Source organism: Hemitrygon akajei, chromosome 10 (assembly GCF_048418815.1).
Source record: "Hemitrygon akajei chromosome 10, sHemAka1.3, whole genome shotgun sequence".
NCBI lineage: Eukaryota > Metazoa > Chordata > Chondrichthyes > Myliobatiformes > Dasyatidae > Hemitrygon > Hemitrygon akajei.
Window position 1 is genome coordinate 148,830,733 of NC_133133.1, and position 19,444 is coordinate 148,850,176.

The 19,444-nt window shown below is 41.2% G+C and overlaps 1 protein-coding gene across 6 annotated transcripts in view; it reads right to left on the bottom strand.

Moving 5' to 3' along the window:
* The window catches only part of LOC140734798 (DENN domain-containing protein 2A), a 119,733-nt gene that overhangs the window by 12,896 nt on the left and 87,393 nt on the right, over positions 1-19,444 (bottom strand). For all 6 annotated transcript variants that reach the window (XM_073059330.1, XM_073059328.1, XM_073059327.1 and 3 more), the window contains exons 8-14: positions 16,264-16,314; positions 13,907-14,094; positions 12,460-12,569; positions 11,048-11,117; positions 10,874-10,951; positions 9,943-10,083; positions 8,696-8,844 (exon numbers count right to left, since the gene is read on the bottom strand). In XM_073059330.1, coding sequence (XP_072915431.1) covers positions 8,696-8,844; positions 9,943-10,083; positions 10,874-10,951; positions 11,048-11,117; positions 12,460-12,569; positions 13,907-14,094; positions 16,264-16,314 — 787 coding nt within the window. The remainder of the gene's footprint in view (positions 1-8,695; positions 8,845-9,942; positions 10,084-10,873; positions 10,952-11,047; positions 11,118-12,459; positions 12,570-13,906; positions 14,095-16,263; positions 16,315-19,444) is intronic.

The window sequence follows — 19,444 nt, forward strand, 5'->3', positions numbered from 1 at the left end:
ATATGTCACACAGTCAATAGAGTACAATTATCCAATATGGGCCACTGTCCTACAGATTAGTGAGAGCTGCTGCAGGCTGTTCTCCAGATACTGGAGAATGTTGTTTGTTGTAACTTTCCCTTTAACTTTCTTCATTTAAATGCGTCATTAGACGTGGGCAAGATTCCCAGTGAAAGGCCAAACTGTGCTAGTAGCAGAGTTAAATGCAGTGTTTATAAGACAGTGCCTCAGGATATGGTGGACAGCTAAAATATTAGAGCAGCTGCTTTCCATTAGTTTCTGGAACATCAGAATTTGTAAAGAGTGAACGGAATTTGGCTGAAGTAGACTCCTTCCCATCTCCCCGCCTCTCACACTTAAACCTATGAGATATATAACATAAATCAACTCCGCTTAAAGTTCTTCCCTCACAATCTCTGGGTAATGTTTGGGAGAGGGGAGGGGATCCATTGAAATTTGAAGTTGTACTGATTTATAATTACCTTGTTTCTGCTGACTACACAAGAGTTGGCAGATAATCACCAATGATCATGTAGTTGTGATAGGCATTCCTCCATTATAATCACTACCTCTCCAGGTCAGCATATTTATATATTTTTCGAGCTACTTTACAGCGTTGCAGTATTTGCAATACGTTTCTCAGCTTCATACTTCCGTTGTGACTTCCATTCCCTCTGTTTCAGATGGCCCCCCTCTCAGGTGCCATATGCCACACCCTGGCTGTTTTTAGCTACTCGCCCCGGGAAACCATGCTGAGAAAGACTAAGAATCACAGAAGGTGCCATTCAGTCTTAGACTCATCCTACGTAAAGTAGAAAATGTTTACATACTCACGTCCCACCATCTTTCAATGAAGCTCTAGGAGTTGCCTCAGGGATGTACTAACAAGCCACCCAATAAGCCCATGTACACAGGTAAATATAGCAAGAACTGGGTTGCCTGTGAATGGAGTCAGGGCAAAGGAGTCAGAAGGAGGTGAAGGGTGGGGGGGGGGGGGAAGAGGGAGGGAGACAGTGAGCAAAGGAAAAGATTCAAAACTCTTTTGCAAGGCATTTGATAAGGTACCCCATGCAAGGCCTATTGAGAAAATAAGGAGGCATGGGATCCAAGGGAACATTGCTTTGTGGATCCAGAAATGGCTTGCTCACAGAAGGCAAAGAGTAGTTGTAGACAGGTCATATTCTGCATGGAGGTCAGTGACTAGTGGAATGCCTCAGGGATCTGTTCTGGGACCCTTACTCTTCGTGATTTTTATAAATGATCTAGATGAGGAAGTGGAGGGATGGGTTAGTAAGTTTGCTGATGACTCAAAGGTTTGAGGTGCTGTGGATAGTGTGGAGGGATGTCAGAGGTTACAGTGGGACATTGATAGGATGCAAAACTGGGCTGAGAAGTGGCAGATGGAGTTCAACTCAGGTAAGTGTGAAGTGGAGCATTTTGGTAGGTCAAATATGATGGCAGAATATAGTATTAATGGTAAGATTCTTGGCAGTGTGAAAGATCGGAGAGATCTTGGGGTCCGAGTCCATAGGACACTCAAAGCAGCTGCGCAGGTTGACTCTGGTTAAGAAGGTGTATGGTGTATTGGCCTTCATTAATCGTGGAGTTGAATTTAGGAGCTGAGAGGTAATGTTGCAGCTTTTTGGGACCCTGGTCAGACCCCACTTGGAGTACTGTGCTCAGTTCTGGTCGCCTCACTACAGGAGGGATGTGGAAGCCATAGAAAGGGTGCAGAGGAGATTTACAAGGATGTTGCCTGGATTGGGGAGCATGCCTTATGAGAATAGGTTGAGTGAACTCGGCCTTTTCTCCTTGGAGCAACAGAGGATGAGAGGTGACCTGATAGAGGTGTATACGATGATGAGAGGCATTGATTGTGTGGATAGTCAGAGGCTTTTTCCCCAGGGCTGAAATCATTGCCACAATAGGACACAGGTTTAAGGTGCTGGGGAGTAGATACAGAGATGTCTGGGGGAAATTTTTTACTCAGAGAGTGGTGAGTGCGTGGAATGGGCTGCCGGCAACAGTGGTGGAGGCGGATACAATAGGGTCTTTTAAGAGACTTTTGGATAGGTACATGGAGCTTAGAAAAATAGAGGGCTATGGGTAACCCTAGGTACTTACTAAGGTAGGGACATGTTCGGCTCAACTTTGTGGGCCGAAAGGCCTGTATTGTGCTGTAGGTTTTCTATGTTTCTGAAGGCATTTTATGGGTAGATGAAGTGAAAATGTTTCAATTTGTGAAAATGCAAGGTAACAAATGACAAAAGCGAAGGATCATTGCTATATCCAAGAAGGAAATCAAAGGCATCTTTGGAAAGTTGCTTGAATTGGAGTATGTTACCATTGAAGTGGTTGGGCTGAAGAGCATAAATTGGAAAGCTTGTTAAGTACATGAGAGAGAAGGAAATAAAAAAAGGCATATTGAAAAGGGGAAAGTGAAGCAAGGTGGCAGGAGGACTGTGTGGAGCAAAAGCACCTTCGTAGCCACAGTGGGCTGATTGGCCAGCTTCTCCTCCGTCTGAGTCCATACTTCTGTCACCCGTTTTACTGCAAGTCTAAGATTCGATTTCCATGCTTCGTTCCATTCCCTGCATTTTCTGCATTCCACTTTCAAACATTCCTCTCTTTTAGAAATACAGAAAAATCATTTCAGCAGATGTTCCAGGAAGAAAAACAGCAGCACGTTTCAACATTTGAAAGGAAGCCTTCCAATCACCACAACTTTAAAGGCGTCACTCTGGTTGCTTCAAGCCAGTTCTTCGCAGCCTGCTCTTGGGTCAGGATTAAGTGAAAGGGTTGGCCAATCTTCTGGCAAGTGTAGTCAACACTTATTCAGTATTAAGATAAAAGTCATAATAAAATGTGATGTCTGCTCCATGCTCAAATGGGTGTCAGCAATAAAATCCTATGCTGTAGATATGTGAACAATGCACCTAATTAAAAACAAACTGGACTTTTGGGAAATGAACTTCTGTACATTTTGTAATTTGAACCAATTTGATTTGAGAATGTTAACAGTGTACATTAGAAATGGATTACAACTTAAAATTTTAAAGAACACAAATCTTGTAGTCTTTATACTGGATTTTGTGTTCTGTAATCTTTTTTTTAAATGGAGACAATCATTCTTTATTGCCTCCACCTTCAATTTTGGGTTGCCACGGTAGCGTAGTGGTTAGCACAACACTATTGCAGCTTGTGGTGTTGGGAGTTTTATGTTCAGATCCAGCGTCGTCTGTAAGGAGTTTGTGGTGTTGGGAGTTCAGTGTTCAAATCCAACACTGTCTGTAAGGAGTTTGCACGTCCTCCCTGTGAACACGTGGGATTCCTCAGGGTGCTCCCGTCTCCTCTGACAATCCAAAGCGGGTACCGATTAGTAGGTTAGTTGGTCATTGTAAATTGTCCTGTGATAATGTGGGGCCCTTGGTTGGTTGGGGTTGACCATGGATGCCGTGTCCCAGCTGTCTACTTGATATGCAGGCCAGGGCAGTACGACACAGAAAGCAAGCTGTTGCCCATGTAACACGCTCCTCCTCGCCAGGCAGCTGATGAATCCAAAGCAACGGCAGAGACCGATACGGTTTAGCACCAGTGGCGTTGCAGGAGTTGCCAGGCAGTATCAAATTCAATGTATTATGGACTCCAGCTCAGGATTCTTCCTCGGGGTTTACTCCCAAAGCCAGCACATTCAAGGCAGCAGAAGTTTGAAATTAGAGTTTTCCTTCCACTAAATGAGCCTCCAACTATGGCTAATGAGCCACTCTGCCCAAAGCAAATGGTTTTAAGGTGCTAGGACCCTGCTTTTACCCCTTCTCCTGTCAGTAGAAATGGTTCCACCGGGCTGAGTAGCTAAGCTACACGTGAAGACTAGGAGCTGGACTTGGTTGTCAGAGGCTATTTGAGACGCATGCCATTGGGAACATTTAATAGATAGTGGGAATGTATCCCCACTACCTCCCCCAAGGAACCTCTGATCAGGCGAAGGTTAAAGAGGTGGGCTGCTGGGCTGTGCAGCTTGTGGGCCAGAAGGGTCTGTTCCATGCTGTATCTCTAAATAAATATTTGCAGGAGGAGAGCTGAGGATGAGCGATGGCTCATTTCCACTGGACAATCAATTGAAATGAAGCAGTGGATAGGGAAAATATAAGCAAGCCCCTGCCACTTGTGGAAAGCAGAGCAGTTTCTCTCAGTTTAACACACATTCTGTCTTTGTACTTGTTTCCTAAAAGTACTGATGCTTCTGAAGTGCCCTCGTATCCGTGTCTGTTTGATTACCATCATTTGTGTTCAGTGTCCTCCCTTCCGCGTGTACCCTTCCTCCACTTGGCTGGAAACATAACATGCTGATTTTATATACACTCCTAAAGGCTTAAAATTTGAAAGAAAAACAATATTCAGGCAGTTTTACAAGTGCTGGGCTACATTCCATAAGCAAAGACATTCTGATGATTGGTCTCCTTTATCGTGCCCTAGAAGGCATCTTGTACAGAAGATTTCCAATGTCAGTTTCAGATCTCTCAGACAGCAGCCAAACGTTAATAGCATCGCCCCTTATAGAGTAAAATAAAACCCATTTGAAAAGAACCCAACTGGACACCAAGTTCTCTCTGGAGCCTTGATGAGGTTTCCATAGTGATGAAAAAAAACAGATATAACAGCATTCCTTCCAGACTCTCTAAGAACTAACTTGAGCCTGGAATGTGTGACACATCAGTGATTATCGCACAGAGATACGACGCACCAAAAGACTTTAAAAGGACCTATAACTTCACAGAAACTTGCAATTCATTCTTCTTTCATTGGACTTTTATTCTTATTTGTATTTTTTCACTCTCGAAAATATTTTAGTAAATTTCTTTTAGCTACCTCCAGAAGCTTTGAATTATTTGCTTCAAAAACAGGTTAATCCTAATCTTCACGACAATCCTAGAACATTATACTTTAGTAAAACAAAGGGGAGTGGGTGTGATGATAAGGCCCATCAATAAAACTCAATTAATCAACTATTCAAAAACTTGCTTGCCAATTGCAGTAGAATTACTTGCTGGAAGCAGCTATAAAATAGTGACAAGATACTTGCCCTCAGTTTTTCCCAAGCTCTCCAAAGTAAAAATGAACCCATCTTGTTTATTTCTTCTTGGTATGTACAAAGGTCAAACCATTTATAGAGAATACATGATTTTTAAATCTCAATTATTTCCCACCCTTGAGTCGGGAGTTGGGATGCTTATGATCTTGTGGTTTATATCAGTTAGTTAGACTTAAACATAGGAGCCATGATTAAGATGTTTACCCAAGAAACAAACATGCTGTATGGGGGACAGTGGGAATTCAGCTGGTAACTGCAGAAACAGTTAGATAACAAGGCAAGGCAACATATGGGATAATTGATTGGCTGAAAGCAGAGCACACAAAAGCAGAGAGGGCATGCTGGAGTTGAAGGAAATACTACTTAGGTCACAGCTATCATGCTGTGTAAAGTCTGGGTCATCACAGTGTGGGGAAGAGCTGACAGTACAGGAGATAGGAGATGACATTGTCAGGGTTGTGTAAAGAATAGAGAAGACTAAGTGGAGATTTAATTGAGGTGTATAAAATTATGAGAGCCAGACCGACTGAACAAGAAAGATTATTTATGTTGGTAGGCTAACTTGTGCTGGAGAAACCAAATGCTTCGTCCAAATAATTTCTGGCTGAGGGGGTTGGCTCCACAGAGCAGTTAACCAGATTGGGTTTAAATAAAATTGAGTTTAGAAGAATGAGAGAAAATTCACTGGAATATACAACATTTTTACAGACTTGTAGCACAGATGTAGAGGCAATGTTTCTTCTGACTAATATATCACGAACCTGGGACTACAGTTTCAAAATACAGAGCTGGCCTTGGATGAGATGAGAAGTTACTTCTTCACCCAGAAGCAAATAAGTCTGAAATTCTCTGCTGAAAGACCTGTGGAGACTCACTCACAAAGTATGTTAAGAACAATACATATTAGTTCTCAAGGAAATCAAGGTTTACGGGGTTAGTACAGATAAATGGCCCATAATCTGATCGACTGAGAAAGGTTGCTCGAGTGGTCACATGGTGACTGGTACTGGAGACTGTAGGTATCTGTCAATATACACTCAGTGGCCGCTTTATTAGGTATACCTGCCCGTTATTGGAAATATCTAATCAGCCGATCATGTGGCAACTATTCAATGCATAAAACATGATCAAGAGAGTTAGTCGTTGTTCAGACCACACATCAGAATGGGGAAGGAATGTGATGAAAGTGACTTTGACTGTGGAATGATTGTTGGTGCCAGACAGAGTGGTTTGGTATCTCAGAAACTGATCTCCTGGGATTTTCACACCAACAGTCTCGAGTTTACAGAGAATGGTGGGGAAAAAAAATGAAAAAAATACCCAGTTAGTGGCAGTTCTGTGGGCAAAAAGGAGGGAGGGAGGGGGAGGGGGGGAGGGGGGAGGGGGGAGAGAGAGAGAGAGAGAGAGAGAGAGAGAGAGAGAGAGAGAGATAGTTATCAGACTGGTTCAAGCTGACAGGAAGATAGTGGTAACTCAAATAACCACACATTACAACAGCGGTGTGCAGAAGAGCATCTCTGAATGTACAACACGTTGACTCTCGAAGTGGATGGGCTACAGCAACACAAGACCATCAACTTAGACTCAGCATACACTGAGTGTGTGTTAATGGTAGGATTTAAATAGCAATTTGGAGGATTTTCAATGAAATACTTTTGAGGGTTAGAAATCCTGCAGGTTAGAAAGAACACTCTGATTGTGTTTCAGTCACACTCTGCCACCAAAACACAAATCATGCAGCTTTCAATCAACAAAATGACTGAGCAGGATTCAGGAGGATGGTGTCAAATGGTCTTCCCTAGGTTCGAGTTTATATGTTCTATATTCGCAAGGATAATTCTAAAGAATTTGGTTGAAGTTTTATTACGCAGTGTAATGTGGGTCTGGGCATTACTGCCTTAAGGACAGAAATCCTCAGTGAACTTTACAAAGATGAGCTTTGATGCAGTGATTGAGAGCTGACAGGCAAGATTAATCTGATTGCTTAGAATAGTTAGTTCATTCTCAGCAGGAGTTGCAGGCTATGCATTGGATTAATGCCTCTGCCATTAATTCCCATATTTCCTTAATTGTTATAGCAACTGGGATAAGAGAGCTGACAAAAGTTATAAAGTCCAGCACTGAAAATGATTTACTAATGGCAGCAACTTTAAAAGTCAAGGAAATATGTTGTAAAGGTACTAATTACTGCAAACAAGGGTGTATGATAATTGGAAATATTACTTAGATGTGCACAGGGTACGGAACACTCATTTATTCCGTTATTTGCAATGTAGAATGTTAAGTCCATCTGTTGATGACTATTTAGCATTGACTAATCTATATCCCAAACAAGTGGAAAGAGTGTGCCATAACTCCATATCAGCCAGTATTTAAATATTCTACCAGATGAAGATGAGAAGAGACAGTTACAATTTTTTTAGGAATGAAATGCATTAAATAAATTTCCCTTAAACTGACACAAATAACCACATCTTGGCTGACACTCAGGAATGACAAGCTATGATGATATGGACTGGCTACATATGGTAGACAGAAAGATGAAAATTAAATTCCAGTCTTTATTTAGAAAGACATGGATTAATTAGGAACAGTATACATTGGGTCATTTAGAAATTAGCAACGTGCCCAGAGAAAGCTTTTAGACCTTTCCCTTCATTGATGCATTCAAAAACAGCAGCAAATCAAAAAACACCAAGCCTCAGTGCTTCACGTCCTCCAACCATTAAATCAAACTCAGTTCTTCAAATATTAGTCCAGAAACATACAGGCAATCCCTATGTAACAGCAGCTCAGGTAATGGAAACTCAACCTTACAGAATTCACAAACTGCTACCAAAATATTTGGGATACGAAATAAAAATTTGCTCTAATATAAAGTAAATGTAGGAAAAAGCACAGAATTAATTTTTTTCAACTTGCATTTCTGGGCACATGCACCAATGATGTGACTTCACGGAAAATGCGATACTAACTCGCAAGCCAACCCCGAAATGCACAGGTCGCAGGTAAAGCCAGGAATCATAAGTATAGAAGGTGATTCAGTAACTACTAGTGGATCATGAGGGTTCATCTAAGAGTAGATCTGCTATAATAAACATTTGTATAGGTGAGTGTGCAACATATTCTGGGTCAATTGAACTTGTCCACAGATCACATTGCATGTTAGACCCAACAAGCTTGTATTAATTTCCATGTGTAATCAGACTATTGCTGTGGAACATTGAGTGTGCAGTAGAAAAACCTACTTGTGATTGGAGTTAAATATTGAAAAATGTTTCTTAAGGTTTCACTGTTCTATTATATTAACTTTCACCATGTTAAATTCTTCAGTGTACTAATACACTAAAGGCCTCTCAGTCCTTTTCTCAGATTCTTATATGTACATTTCACCAGATGTCACAACATGTTAAAGCATTCGGTGTATATATTAGACATACAGTCCTTACATATCATGTAATATATATTCCCAACAAATTCTGTGATTAACCAGCAGGTGTGATCTGGTATCTTAATATACTTTATCAGGATTAGGGATGACAGAATCTCATTACTGATTTTCATTTGTCTGTCAGATTTCATTGTAAAATGAGTATTATTCACCTGAGTTTATCTGCTGTGAAAATCACCCTCCTCTCCAGTAGCAGGGAAGCAAAGACTTTAATCAGCTGGCGGATGCTTAGTGAAGAAAAGAGACACTCGAAGTCCACGTGTTCTAATCGGGAGTCCAGGGGCCTGCACAGCTGGATCACCTGAAGGAGAGAGATGTCTGTCAGGTCAGTACAACAGTTGGCTAAGTTGTTGACCTTCTTGACTTCCTACTTTGCATTGGCTGGTTTACCCCGTGGAACAACCTCACCCTAAACCCAAATCTCCATTCAGAAATCTGACGTTTTTCTACAGAGGATGCTGACTTCAATATTACAACTGTATAACTTCTAAAGTTGTTTCTGTGTCTTGAAACATGATAATTTAAATGATTATAATAATTAACAATTTTGCCACAATTGTAATTAGATAATTAGTATAAACATGCTACTCATTTTTAGTGCACATTTCTCTCTCTATACAGAGCATGTTACTGTGAGATGAGTTCAAACACAATTTTCAAACCAGAGCATACAGCATATCTGAGGACCACGTGTTGCATTTAAAACACATCTCAAAGTGACTCAGAAATTTAGAAAACTCCACTGAGTTGCTTTATAATGATAGAGAATGAATGTTTATAATCATTTCTTAGAGCACGAAGAATTTGCTATGGGAGAGGTATATTGATGTTAGAAAAGTTGTCACACCACGCACTATTAGATGTGCAATGTCAATAGGTTTTTGAAAAAACTAGGTATGAAGGTGCTAGTGGAACATTCTAGCCCATGGACAACCTGCAAAACCAAAGTCGTTGCAGAATTACCCAAGTAATTATTCTGCAATATGACATGCTGCAAACTGCCTTCTAAATCATTTCCCATTGTTTTCTTTGTAAACTTTAAATGTATTTCAAACTGGAAAAGACGTGAGACTTTGTTGCATCCCAATAACGTGCTGTAAACGATGTGCTTTTTCCATCTGATGCTGTACATAATGCTTATATTCTACATCTCAATGTAAAATTTGAAGAAAACTCAAAGAGAAATGTCTGAATGTTAGGCACATCACATGGAAAAGCCACTCTTGTCCAGCTTACCTCTAGTTCAGGGGTTCTCCACATTTTCATGCCATGGACCATTACAGGTTGGGAAGCCCTTCTCTAGCCCAACATTCACTCTCCCCACTGCAACCCCTCAGAACATTGTAGTAACACAAGAAAATAGAAAGTAAAACATTAGGAAGCTGGAGGTTTCCCTCACCTCATTTCCTGATCCTGGAAGGAAGTTTTTGACAGTGATGGTTCGCCCCGGGGCAGGGAAAGGTGCTTCCATGATGCTCCTCATGAACGGTTGAACAAGAGCAGGAGAAATCACCCGTCGCTTCTCTACCTCATCCAAGATCTACAAAGCACCATCAAAAATCAGATGGGTTAGTCTGATAACTCATGGAGAAAACACGCCTGGGCTAAAAAAAAAACGCATTAAAAGAGATACAAGAACAAATTTCTGGCATAAAAGGTGTTCTACGATCAAATAAATCGAGATTGTACTATCTAACACACTTACATGATCTCACAAGTATTGATATTGCTGCCTTAATTTTTTTTTTTCTGTGCAAATACCTTATATCTCAAAGCACAGTGATCAACATCAGGTAGTGTGGATTGGATGTAATGTTATAATTGAACTGGTATTTAATCAAAATTGACAGTATGTGTAGAGCTGCAGTGACTAGTTCAAATGAAACACAAAGGCTGCTTGGGTTTAGGCTTGAACGAACTCAAATGTGAGCATTGCTTTCCCGTTACAGTCCATACCAGCAGGAAATACAAATCAAAAACAGGTAGAAATCAAAGCCAGAATGAATACATTGACCTTATTATATCATGAAGCAGGTGCTCAACAGGCGAAACTCACTGTATCCGTTCTACCACAGAAGATGCTCGGGGTCTGGCATGCAAATAGGATCTAATAAAAGTTTAGGTTGCTGTTAAGTGATAAGCTTTAACATTTTCAGGTCCTTTTAGAAATTGTGAAAAAGGCAAGGTATTAGGATAAGTTTAAGAGGGGAGGCAGAGGTGTAGAATACCCAGGCACCAACTCCAACAATTTAGGCAGGAGATGGACAAATATTCATTCAGAAACAATTCCAGTGAGTAAGTTCTTAACTAAAACTGACTAGCATTGGTACCTTAGAGAAGAGGTTGAAACAGCCCAACCGACTGACGATACAGTAAACCTCCGGTAGACGTTTCCCCTTCCCAGTAGGCTAAAAGGAGGGGAAAAAAATAAGACAATTGAAATGCTGCTGCATAATTTATAATTATCTTAAAACCTTTGACATGATATTTAATGGGGATCCTACCAGCAGCCGCCGACAATAACCAAATCGTCTGCTCCCATCTTCTCCAGTCAGGACAAATGAAAAGGTTTCACTGTTACAATGGGAAACAAGGAAGGTTTGTTCAAGCATTCCAAGTTGTTGTAAATCATAAAGAGGGTCAAAAAGTTCTGTAGCGAAGTACTAAACTGGAATATTAGTGAACACTAAGATGGGTGGCATCCAGATTCAGCAAGACAAAATTTATCTACAGTCAGACACATGAACATCCTGTAGTTTTCAATGCCATGGACATTTAAGGTGTCACTTCCTTCAAGTAAAGAGTGTAAAGTGCTTCATATGATACATGCCTTGTCACAGAGCTCCCAAAATAAAACACCTTCACTGAAGTATGTCTTTTCAATAAATTCATTTTTGTAGATTTGGGTGTCACTAGTAACGCCTGCCTTTACTGCCCTGCCCTGGAATCCGAACAGGTGTTATGAACTGTCTTTTTGAACATGCAATTTTTCAAGTGTTGGGTAAGGAGTTCCAGGATTTAGACATGGAGATTCATTTTTAAGTCAGACTGGTACATGACTTGGGAAAAGCGTCTGCTTTACCTGCCCTTCTTGGTAGTACAGTCTTGGCTGATTTTCTGGAATGGCAAGCTATGATGACATAGCTTTGCAGTGCAGCATGAGGGGTTGTTGCACTGTCTTTCAGATGAGATATTAAACGGAGTCTCTATCAAGTCAACATATGAGACAATAAGATACTGTTCAAGATTTTCTATTCTCCTGGCCAAGAATATTCTCAACCAAAACAACTGAAAGAGTTTGTCTGGTTATGCATCCCTTTGCTATTTATAAAACCACATCAACTCATTGCAGTCTTTATTTATGGGGCATCAGTTAATACACTCCAAATGTACATTATTGATTGTGAAATACTGTAGGATATTTGAGGATATGAAATGTGTTGTAAAGACATGTTTTAACCTTAGCAATGTACTGCCAGGAACACAAAGAACCAATGGCTTCCATACAAACTTGAGAGATTTCCTCATAACATTTAATGCATGTTATTTAATGCTCAATAACACCCATTTAATAATAAACATTGTTCAGGTGATTTATATAGGTTCAAGAAGAAAATTTGCAAAAATTAGAGCACTCGTTCATTTGTTGCAAATGGATTTCACCCTTTTCCAGCCATTCCCTCAAATATCCCAATCAAATTGTTGAGAATCATGATCAAAAGTAATCTAAAAAAAAAATAAGCAAACCACACAAAATGCTGGATGAACTCAGCAGGTCAGGCAGCATCCATGAAAAAGAGTACAGTCGACCTAATGAAGGACTTTGGCCCTACACAAAAACTGTGTACTCATTTTGTGTGTGTTGCTTTGGATTTCCAGCACCTGCAGATTTTTGTGATGCTACGAAAGTATATACCTGGTAAACTCAGAAACAGGAGTCCAGTCTCTGGCATCAGGAAAGCAGAATTGCGGAATGACTTTTAACTGATCTTCTGTTTCCCGCATAAACTTGAATGGTTTATCCAGCTGAATCACAGAGGAAAAGGAAACATTAGATACCATTGAGGTTCTCCACACAATGCATCAGGATGCACATACACATTCCCAGTACATAGCTGCCACAAGGGCAACACACATGCACACACACGCATGCGCACGGATAATTTGAAAATCAAGGATCGCGGTTTTGTTGATATTCAAGATCCAAGATGGTTTATTGTCATTCTTCAGTATGTGAGTGTAAAGGAGAATTAAACGATTATTACTTGGATCTGAGGCAGCTTAAAAAAACCCACAATAAGCATAAAGAATACAAAAAAAATACTTAAAAGTAATCCTATAACTGTTACGTATGTAGAATGATTGTATGTACATTAAGTGTGCTAGGTGACGTGGGAGTGCTGGGGTGTGTTAATAGTTGGAGGTGTTGATCAGCCTGATGGCTTGGGAGAAGTTGTGGGAAAGTACTGAGATTAAGTATCAGCCATGATTTTATTGGATGGTACAGCAAGGAAGAGGGGTTGACTGATCTCTCCTAGTTCTAATTTTTATACTATAATTTCTCTGAGAAATACTTTACACGTTAAAGGTACAAATTTGGCCTATGTTAAAGATGTGTATGAACTGTCCTTGCCCAACAACACTGGTATGTTATAGCATGTGCTTGCCTTTCACACTAACTTTCACCACAGGTGACTCTGGGAAGTCAATCAACAGGTGCCCAACCCCAGGAAAATGTGGTGTTGTAAAAGAACACTGTATTTGAAACAGCTAACATGTTTTTGCAGTGCAGTTTGCTCCAGAACAGTCCCTGAATGAAGTAAAAGAAACAGCACTATCAAGAATGCAATCACTTATGGAATATCTAAACTTACCTTGTTCATATATATACTATATGGTTTATGTTTTGGGGAAACTTACTTATGCTGTATTCATTGTTTATGTATTTCTTTATGTATAATGGGAGTCTATATATTTGTAATCCCTTACCATTATTTGAATTGTATCTCATTCATAATATTCTAAATATTAATAAAAAGATTGAAAGAGAAGAATGCAATCACTTGAACTGACAAGGAGAGAAGGAAGCCTGTAAAGAGCCACTTACTACAGAAGCAAATTCAATAAGTGAATTATGTTTTTAAGAGAAATCGAATGCTTAGGAACAAACTTCAAGCTTTCCCTTTCCGTTAATGCATGGCGATTTATCGTTGACTACCCTCCACTCACCTCCAATTACTGTATCAAAAAATCCATTTAACAGATTTGAGAAATCCATAAGCTGTTCAATACGCCAGCCCTCTGGAAGAAATGGAAGACAGAGAAAGGAACAGATCTTTCTCTAAACTCAAGCACCTTCTCACCTTCAGAGGAAACTGCTGGGTGACCTCAGGGACATACGTACTACTTCCCTTCTTCATGTGGAGGGCGACCACCACAAAGAACTCAAATAACTGCCACTCCTGGAACTCAATGAGATCTCTCTCCAAGGTTCGGTAGCGACTCTTCTGCTTCAGCAAGGACTTCACCAACACGAGACGCTGACTGTGAGCTGTCAGTGGAGGAAGGGAAAGGAATTAACTGGAAAACTAAGCAAATACTGCAGATGCTGAAAATCTGAAATGAAGACAGAAAGTGCTGGAGAGGTTCCAATATTAGATGTCAGACCTGAAATGTTAACTCTATTTCTTTCCACAGATACTACCTGGTCAGCTGCATGTTCCATGTTATTATAGGAATTAGTTTAATTGAATCTAATTATGTTTCTGTTTTACTAACAAATAAAATGCCTATTACTTAACAGATTAAAGTATATTATGTTATTTAACTTCTGAGTAGCAGCTATTCACAAATACAGATTCACTGTGAGGGATTAAAGAGATTGATCTGCTGAGTTCATTGTCCTTGACACAACAGACATTTTACACACACACACAAAATGCTGGTGGAACTCAGCAGGCCAGGCAGCGTCAATGGAAAAGAGTACAGTCAATGTTTCAGGCCATGGCCCTTCATCAGGACTAGAGAGAAATAGATGAGCAGTCAGATTTAGAAGGTGGGAGGAAGGGAGGAAGAAACACAAGGTGATAGGTGAAACTGGGGGGAAGGGGTGAAGTAAAGAGCTGGGAAGTTGATTGGTGAAAGATATAGGGCTGGAGAAGGGGGAATCTGATGGCAGAGGACAGAAAGCCATGGAAGAAAGAAAAGAGGGGTGGAGCACCAGAGGGAGAGAGGTGATGGGCAGGTAAGGACATGAGGTGAGAGAGGGAAAAGGGAATGTGGAATGGCGAAAGACGGGGAGTGGTGTGGGCATCACCAGGTCGAGAAATCGACGTTCATGCCGTCAGGCTGGAGTCTACCTGGACAGAATATAAGATGCTGCTGCTCCAACCTGAGTATGGCATCATGACAGCACTAGAGGAGGCCATGAACTGACATGTCAGAATGGGAATGGGAAGTGGAGTTAAAACGGGTGGGTGCTGGGAGACACGGACGGAGCGTAGGTGCTCCCCGAAGCGGTCTCCCAATCTACATCACGTCTCACCGATACACAAGATACCTACATGCTTATAGATCAACTACTGGAATTAAATAAGTTACAGAAAGCCAGGAGTCACATGGTGCAAAAGAAATTATTTCACCTCCAATGGGCTTTGATCACCTTTGGGGAGGGGTGGAGAGGTGAGGTATTAAAGCAAATTCACTGGAATTATATCTTCTCCAAAATCTGCTCAGTCTTCTTTGTACAAGTGATGATTTTCCTGTCCAAGGAAATTACACAATTGCTGACTGGGCCATGATGCTCAAGTCCGACATGATTGTGGGGAATCAGATGGACCAGCCAGCCAGCCTTTTCAAGATCCATTACTTTCATAGGTTCGTAGGACCAGCAACAGGTCAAAAGAAGTCAGCTATAAAACGCCCAGTTGCTCTGACTCACACAGTTGGACTCTTGATTAGTAGCCATAGCGATTATAAGCAGTTATTTTTTAAGTACTTATTCTGATCTTGCCCCACTAATCCTCGTGGCTTCTACTTCCATCCCTGTTCTTAAGGTAGCCCTTCAACCATCTCTGCCTGAACATTTTGTAATTCTTCCAAACAATTTTTCTATATCTTAACATCCAATCTTAATTTGAATTGATTTTAAAGTCTTTACTTGGCCTCTGTAATAAATGCAATCTGAAAATGCCCAGTATTAAAGTGCCCCACAAGAAGTTCTGCACTTCCTCTCTACACCCTGACTGGGGCAACACTACAAGTACAATTGACGGTACAAGTAATTTCTCATCCAACAAGGGCTACAATTTTTAAAAATGTGACCGAGCTTTAAATCTTCAAACCACGCCCAGGAGCCCTGTAGACAGTCTACAGTTAATGGGCTTCTGGCCACCAAATGTATCTGATGCTACTGCATTCAACCAGGGTTCTGAGGACTTGGTTACATTAGTGCAATGGGTCTGGATCTAATTGAAACTGATCTCTGTAACTCTAAGAAAGCTTTGGAATGCAGGGAACATTAAACAATAGTGAAGAAATTTATTAGTAATCAGAATCAGATTTAATATCACCAGCATGTCATGAAATTTATTAAGGTTGCGGCAGCATTATAATGCAATACATGATAATAAAGGGAAAACTATGAATTACAGTAAATATGTATATCAAATAGTTTAAGTAGTGCAAAAGCTTAAATAATACTGTACAGAAATTAGCTTACCTTTAAGTTTTTCTTCAGTCTCACTGTCAGTTTCACTGTTTTCATCTGTAACTAAATTGACACAAGTTGCCTTATGAAGGAACAGCTATTAACATACTGCTAATTTTATCTCAGGAAATGTCAGTCTGCGTAACGTATTTAATCAGATTCATCCCTACCAATTTCTTCCACAAATGAATCCCATGGCCCCTTCAAGAATTTACTTTAATGCCCCAATGGCTCAATAATCCTGGGAGAGGAAGTAGTAATGATAATGGATATTTTGTAATAGGAACTGGAAGATGTAATACTACTCATGTTGACTTTCACACTTTTCCAAACTTCTGAACTGTGATTTGATTTACACACATGAAATGAGGTCAAGGTTAATGGGCTTCCTCCATAACACATCCTTAAACAGCTAGAATAATCATTTGCTTTATTTGAAAATGTTCCTTTTAGCAACTACTGGAATGTGTTTTGCCTAATTGGTACCATTAGTAGGGATAGGAGAAAATACTTCACTGATCAATCATTCCTTCACCGACACTATCCAAAAGAAAATGTTCACAGAAATTAACTGACAAGTTCAAATATAAGAAGTAATTCCACATTAAAACTGTGTTGTGTCTAAATACCTACTATGTTATCCAAGTGAACTGCAAGTAGACCACATCTCTAAGTGGTTTCTCTACCTCTAATTCACATGCTCATGGAAACCAAAATTAATTTATTGTCATTTTAATGACAATATTTCAGTGTTCAAATAATCAGAAATTCCAAAATATAAGGTAACACAGTTTAATACCATTGTTCAGCTGAGACTCCTAATTCTTAATTACACTTCCCCTCACACAGGCTTCATCCCTGCACCCAGCCACTTAAACCCCAACACAAGGTTATGTTTTAATGAGAAGCAAGTTTAGCAGATAGGTCTTAAAGGGACATGCCACAACACATTCCACACCCTTCCTGCTATAGGGAGGTGAAATTATGGGAGGACCTGGGAGTAGGGAGAGGTTTATCAGAAGGATCTCTATATGTCAGTGAAGAACTTTGCACATAGGAGTCATGCTCTCTGATAGGACATTGCCTGGGAAGTCTTTTAAATATTGTATCGCATAAACACAATCCATGAAAGTCTACATTTTGGGAAAGGTGCCTGTTGGGTTTCTCCTGTGGGCTGAAAGAGAAGTATATGGTTTTAACATGTATAAAATTGGAATAACATTCCTAATGCAGGAGTGAACAGCAAACTTTAAGATGGGACACTGACCAACAGCAGCAATGGGCGATAATCTTGAGCCTAGGAAGCCAAGGGTTCCACTTTCTCCTCCTACCCCTCCTCACAGCCCCCCACCCTGCTCTCATGACTACACCCCTCCCCCACCTGAAACCACCACGCTGGGCTTCACAGCTGAACAGGTGAGAAGACAGCTGAAATGTCTCCACCCAAGAAAGGCTGCAGGCCCGGATGGTGTCAGCCTCAGGGTGCTCAAAGCCTGTGCCCCCCAGCTATGTGGAGTACTTCACTATGTCTTCAACCTGAGCCAGAGGGTTCCTGTGCTGTGGAAGACGTCCTGCCTCGTCCCTGTACCGAAGACGCCGCACCCCAGTGGCTCCAATGACTACAGACCGGTGGCATTGACCTCCCACATCATGAAGACCCTGGAGAGACTTATTCTAGAGCAGCTCCGGCCTATGGTTAGGCCACACTTAGACCCCCCTCCAGTTCGCCTATCAGTCCCGACTAGGAGTTGAGGATGCCATCGTCTACCTGCTGAACTGTGTCTACGGCCACCTGGACAAGCCAGCGAGCACTGTGAAGGTCATGTTTTTTGACTTCTCCAGTGCGTTCAACATCATCCGCCCTGCTCTGCTGGGTGAGAAGCTGACAGTGATGCAGGTGGATGCTTCCCTGGTGTCATGGATTATTGATTACCTGACTGGCAGACCACAGTACATGCGCTTGCAACACTGTGTGTCAGACAGAGCAGTCAGCAGCACTGGGGCTCCACAGGGGACTGTCCTGTTGCCCTTTCTCTTCACCACCTACACCTCGGACTTCAACTACAACACAGTCTTGCCATCTTCAGAAGTTCTCTGATGACTCTGCCATAGTTGGATGCATCAGCAAGGGAGATGAGGCTGAGTACAGGGCTACGGTGGGAAACTTTGTCACACAGTGTGAGCAGAATCATCTGCAGCTTAATGTGAAAAAGACTAAGGAGCTGGTGGTGGACCTGAGGAGGGCTAAGGCACCAGTGACCCCTGTTTCCATCCAAGGGGTCAGTGTGGACATGGTGGAGAATTACAAATACCTGGGGATACGAATTGACAATAAACTGGACTGGTCAAAGAACACTGAGGCTGTCTACAAGAAGGGTCAGAGCCGTCTCTACTTCCCGAGGAGACTGAGGTCCTTTAACATCTGCCGGACGATGCTGAGGATGTTCTACGAGTCTGTGGTGGCCAGTGCTATCATGTTTGCTGTTGTGTGCTGGGGCAGCAGGCTGAGGGTAGCAGACACTAACAGAATCAACAAACTCATTCATAAGGCCAGTGATGTTGTGGGGGTGGAACTGGACTCTCTGACGGTGATGTCTGAAAAGAGGATGCTGTCCAAGTTGCATGCCATCTTGAACAATGACTCCCATCCACTCCATAATGTACTGGTTAGGCACAGGAGTACCTTCAGCCAGAGACTCATTCCACCGAGATGCAACACTGAGTGTCATAGGAAGACATTCCTGCCTGTGGCCATCAAACTTCACAACTCCTCCCTCGGACTGTCAGACACCCTGAGCCAATAGGCTGGTCCTGGACTTATTTCCACTTGGCATAATTTACCTATTATTATTTAATTATTTATGGTTTTATATTGGTATATTTCTACACTATTCTTGGTTGGTGCGACTGTAACAAAACCCAATTTCCCTCAGGATCAATAAAGTATGTCTGTCTGTCTGTGACTGTGTTCCTGACCTTTGACGGCAAAGCAGTCAGGAATCGCACAAGACCATGTTTGCAGTCAAAGAGGAATAATATCATTCAATCAGCATTGTTTCAGTGAAACAGGCTTATTGCAAACTCTTGGCTCTATGAGTGATAAACTTTTGTTTTCAAACCAGTAGCTTGTAAACTAAGTTAGAGACAAATATTGCATGTTGCATTAATATTGGTGACATTGGGGTGAGGAATT